The 5,964-nt window shown below is 38.2% G+C and overlaps 1 protein-coding gene across 1 annotated transcript; it reads right to left on the bottom strand.

Moving 5' to 3' along the window:
* Positions 1–2,302: 2,302 nt before the first annotated feature.
* On the bottom strand, positions 2,303–3,276 carry LOC111365700. The gene is made up of 3 exons (XM_022986235.1): positions 3,070–3,276; positions 2,981–3,023; positions 2,303–2,817 (listed from the first exon to the last, which is right to left on the bottom strand). The coding sequence occupies exons 1-3, from the start codon at positions 3,274–3,276 to the stop codon at positions 2,303–2,305; spliced, it is 765 nt and encodes a 254-aa protein (XP_022842003.1).
* Between the last annotated feature and the right edge of the window lie 2,688 nt (positions 3,277–5,964).

The raw sequence follows: 5,964 nt of genomic DNA, 5'->3' as shown, positions 1-5,964 counted from the left end.
TATGTAAACTAAATTTGACCTTTGCAAGTCACAGGGATCACCAACTACAGAACCGGCATCTGCATTACCAGTTAAGCGGGCTTCAAGGCCTGCGAGGATACTGCGGTCCCCATTTGTTGTCAGGGAAGGAAAGGTACTGCGGCATGACGGTAATGTTATTATATTTGGAAATTATAAAGACCATGTTGATGAAGCTGATAAATCAGCATTCTTGGGTTGGTTTCAGAGAGGGTACAAACCCAAAAACAGGCATGTACATGTTTCTTATATTTTCAAATACACTGGTCACACAGTTACAGTATCTTGACAGTCAACTTTTGGCAACAAGAAAAAGTTTAATGAGCAAGATGACCAAATCAAACCAGCCTTTAGTATTGGCTTATACCCTGTCAGTCACAAGACATGGTTCCATCAGCTGATAAATGCAGAAACGTCTTTAAGCGGCTCGATATGGTAATGCTTATCTATCTGTTCACTACACATTTCCTTGTTAACCAGTCACACAACATTAAGAACCTCATACAATACTATGCACATACTGCTGAGCAGCCCACTGTCATAGAGTCATAACTTTTTAATGTTGTACCTAACTGTGTCCTTCATGTTCAAACAGCACATCCGCATGCTTCTACTATATTCGCCAGGTAGCAAAATTTGGGAAAGTAAAGTTAAGAGCTACAACGACGGACTCGTGGTTCCAGAACAAGATAAAAGATATATTTCCCGCTTTCCAAAAAGACCCTCAAGTTCTGTTGTCGGAGAGCAGCATGATTAAGGTTATCACAGGTCGCTTGATATCCCTAAGCACATCTTGGGCCGATGTAGACTATGTGTTCATGCCACTCCTACCCACAAACAAAGCTCACTAGATGCTAGGTCTGGTAGAATTTAGAAGCCATACTTTGATGCTGTTCAATTCAGCTGGAAAAACTTATCGTGATTGGAATGTGCTGGAAGGTATTGAACCCTATGTGAAGGTATTGTCTGCTTTTATGAAAGCGTTGGGAATTTCCAAAAAAGACCCCGATTACAACGAATCTGAATGCAAGCAAATGAAGGTGACCATTGACAGTACCCTGCCTCAGCAGACGAATGGGTAAGTATGTGACCAACTACAACAGTATAACTTGTAAATTAATTAATTCATAACATACTATAATGTGTGCTTTTACAGTCATGACTGCGGGGTGTTCGTGATATTGTATGCATCGTATATCCTCCGTGATGGCAGATGTGCTATTCCCCATAAGTTCGATGCTGCAAAATGTAGAATTGATATCGCCTCACTACTCTACAAACATCGAGAACCTTACGTGAAAAAGGCGAAGCAGGCTTTTAAAGGGGAGGGGATTGTAATAGAATGACAAATATGAAAACATTTGTAAATGAGTTTCATGCTTCAGTTGGTAGCATTTTATATTTCTTTCAAGCAATGGAGGTGTTTGTACTCAATACTATCATGTGGATGTGAATATGCTTTTGGAATACATGGGTGCCCCAACCTTCATTTGTTAATATGTTGTTGCAATACATGGATACACAGTTGTGCTTTTGGTATATGATTTATTTTTTAATGCCATGTGTAAATTAGTTCACATATCAACAGTACCAGGTCACAGATTTAATATTCCATTTGGTGGGAGTTAGTTTGGCATGAGATATGTCGATAACAGGTCACATGTGATATACATAGCAAGTCACGGATTTAGCACACATAATATATGATGCAAAGATCAGGTCACAGGTCGAACTGTACCTCGAACATTAGGTCACAGTACCATGTCACAGATTTAGTATTGCTTCTGGTCGGCGTTTCAGTTTGTCATTACATATGTTAATAACAAGTCACATAGTAAATAACAGATCACATACCTGGCCACTGATTTGGTCGTGATTTTGGTCACCGTTTTTGTTTGCCATGGCATATGTCAAGAACAGGTCACATATCAATTACAATAGCCTGCCAAGAGTTGATCACAGTTCATTTTATTTATGGAATCTGTGACCTGGACATATATTTGTTCTCCACCACGTTTAGGTCATATTTCATACCTTTAAGTGAATTAATGGTCACAATTCAAATATGTTACTATGTATGGAATCTATAATCATAAATTTACAAAACTCTATGTTCAACTGAATAAAAAGTGCAGATGTACTTCATTTATCATTTATTACCTTATTATTTAAAAATTATTTGTCAATTGATCAATTGAAACACATGTCTACGTGTTGGTATGCTAAAAAGAATTCAAGAATGCGACCTAACTTTGATAAGTCTTTATCATGTATTGACTTCCTATCAACCGTTCTTACTTAATGAGACCAAACTTGAACACCTCCTGCGGTTGTGACCATGTGCACCACAACGTCCACATCTTACTTTTGGTTTCCCTTCCCTAGATGATCTCTTCCTCTTCTCAGTAGGTCTTCCAGAACTCCGCTTTTGGTTAGGAGCTAAAACAATTTGGAATTCTACTTCATCGGGCACTCTCCACTCGTCTGGATTTCCAACAGGATATACCGAACTTTCGTAAGCATTTACATATGCATCTTTTGTGTAATAATAGGAACAGTAAGAATATGCATCCCTTTTCGTATGTGTGATTACAACCAATGCATGTGGACAAGACATCAGATCGACCTGCAGCATCCTGCAAGTGCATGTATGTTGCTCAATGTCGACAACAAATGTGGACCTTTCATCGCTCACGGAGAACACTGTTTGGTTGGAAGGAGATACCTGTGAGAGTGTAATAGCACCAATGCTATGTGTTAGTTTAAACTCAAAAAAGAATAGGTCACAGACATTCATATCTCAGTACACAATGGTATGTTCAGGTCACAGGACTTCATACTCAGGTCACAGGTTTAGCATTAGTAACAAATTATATATCACGACAAACAAAGTACATAGCGTCACATACGTAAATTAGTGGTCACTTGAAATTAATATTTGGACACATAAGCACATACGTACATTCCATGTCATAGACACCTATGATATAATCACATGCATATTTCTGTTTAGTCCACATACACAAACTTCAAGATACATAAGAACCTTACCCTCAAGTTCCTTAATTCTGAACTCATTCTCCTCATGACGTTCTCGAACTTGTTAGTCAACATCGTGAAAGTTCCATGCGTTTCGTCTCTATGTTTATAGAACAAATTTTGTACTGTTTGTATCAATGACTCCAGCAAGAATACAATGGGGTAATTCTTAGCTGCCTTTGTGACCGCATTTACTGATTCTACAATGTTTGATGTCATTGTAGAGTATTTGTTTGTCGGCATATGTATTCGTGACCACTTTTCAGGGCCTACTTCATCTTGCCAAAATATATCGTAGTATGAGAATAGTATAAAAAGATATATGTGACCACTTCACTGCATGTGATAATGCAGTGCTGTAGTCAGTACAGTACCAGGCAATCACGAATCTTATCATTCATTGCGTCTAGTTGTTGCATGTTGTATTCAAATTCTTCTAATGTGTAAGCCCGGACAGCCGAATTGAAAGCTTGCGTAATATTTTGCCCTGATTTTCCATAATATGATTTGAGATTCTACAGCAAATGGTACGAGCAGATACCATGGCAACTTTTCGAGTACACTTGTTCTATTGCTTTCTTTATACTGCCATGACGGTCCGATATAAAACACAATCCTTCTCTGTGCCCATATGCATTCTTCAGTTTCTCCAAAAACCATCTCCATGATTTGTCGTTCTCATTATCCCCTACTCCAAAGGCAAGAACAAATATGCCATTATTTGCATCCTGTGTACATGCTGTGAATAGGATACCTCCGTAATGACCATTCAAATAAGTACCGTCAACGACAATTACGGGCCTACAATGTTGCCACCCCTGTATTGATGCACCGAGTGCCATAAAACAGTACTTGAACCTATTGTGACTATCGACCTCCAACTCTGTGACCGTACCAGGATTTCTTTGTTGAACCATGTAGAAGAAACTTGGTATCCTACCGAATGATTCCGTCGGATCACCTCTAATCATCTTCAATGTTTGTTCACGAGACCTCCAAGCTTTTGAGTAATTCAAATATACTCCAAACGTATGTAGCATATCACTGCATATGTCCTTTGGTGTGTATATGGTGCCAGCCGATGTGTACTTATACTTGATGCTAGATGACACAACTGTAGCTGATACTTGTCTGTGTGACCCTAACACCACATTTGATGCACATGTGTGACTACCAATCTTTCGAATCTTAAATAGATTTGTTTTACCCCATTTTGACGATCAGCATATCCAAGTACATCCTTCATGAGAACACCTCACCACATATTCTTACTTGTCGGATCGTTCAACCATAAACTCAAACATGTTTCGTATGGTAAAAAACGATAGGCTCAATTTTAAAATATCCTTATCACGAAAAATCCTGCCTTCTTCGACTTCAATAGCATCTGCTATAGAAACAATCGTGACTTCATTGTCACAAATGTGACCTAAATGTTTACTTGATGCTTCGCAAATTTCTGTGGCCACATCCTGCAACGTATAAAGCTCACTGTTACGATAAGCATTATCTATGACCATGTCAGACGGGTACTGTATTGCTGCATCAATTATGTCAATGATTAATGGGTATTTAGCTGGATCACGATCAATTTCTTTCAACAGAATGTATGCAAGCACGTTGCTGTCATTTTTTATCCTGATTGCAGGCAAATCGTCGTTGAGTATATACTTCAATGATACTGCTACCTTGGTCGGATCCAAGCTGAACTCTGACATAATCATGTTTACAAGGTTTATATAACTGCATCCATGGTCTACCAACGCCAAAGCTGACTGAGATCCATGCAACAAACATACGTGCAAGTACACCATTTCTGCAAAATTGAACTTCAAAGCATCACATTCTCGATGGTTAATTTAATACTTATGCAATAACATGAAGTCACTATTGACACGGAAAAATGCAGGTCACATTTGGCGACACACAGGTCACATCTCATGAACAAAATTGGTTTCATTCTCTTCTCCAATTCGCTCTTCTCCAATCCGCTCACACGTTCACATATGTGACATGCGTACGGATACTGTTGTGTCGAGTGGTCATATTTTGATCAAATATTGGATCATATTTTGGTCAAACATCGGAATAGGTCACACACGGGTATGATCAGTGGTAATATAACATGTCTTACAGATAATCAAAAACAAATTGAGGTCACTCTTTTTCACAGTAGTCACATTCAATCGACCACATTTGTTTTAGTGGTCACAGACATCCACAATCGATGCTACACTTGTCTACGACTGGTTACACTCAATTAAGTCACATCTCATGCATGTTTTTCATGTCCCACTGCACAATATTATTGAATTTGAGACATATGTGGCTACGATAGATACGGACGCTGGAAATTTGCGTACAGAAGAAATTCGGAACTAATCTGATGATGCTAATTGCGAAAAAGGAAGGAGTGCAATAATCGGACCAATACTTGGATTGATTTCTGTTATGCGAAAACGTCAATTTCTCCAAGACGATCCCAAATCTGTGACACGAAAATATCAATGTCGATGAATTAGGGTTCTACAGTGTCCGGATTAAAATTACTCTGGATGTTTTATTTTTGATGATGATTTTGTAGCGGTAGAGACGTTTTATTGATGGAAACTAGGCGAGATTATAGGAAAGATACGTAACAGAAATATATATATATACATACATACATACATACATACATACATACATACATACATACATACATACCTGAGATTTGTATATATACTTTCTATACCTCAATTGCGAAATGGTGTTAAGTATACACCTTATATATGAATTTTTCCCTAAATACTATTTACCCAATACCCATAGCAATACCCATAACTGTAAACCAATACATAGGCACATTATCACAAAAAGACCCAATTAGCCCAAACCCTATTCATCGTCTTCCCCAAACTACACAAT

The sequence above is a fragment of the Olea europaea genome, chromosome 17 (genome assembly GCF_002742605.1).
Source record: "Olea europaea var. sylvestris chromosome 17, O_europaea_v1, whole genome shotgun sequence".
NCBI classification, from domain to species: domain Eukaryota; kingdom Viridiplantae; phylum Streptophyta; class Magnoliopsida; order Lamiales; family Oleaceae; genus Olea; species Olea europaea.
The sequence above is the reverse complement of the archived record's forward strand: the minus strand, read 5'-3'. Positions and strand labels throughout refer to the sequence as shown.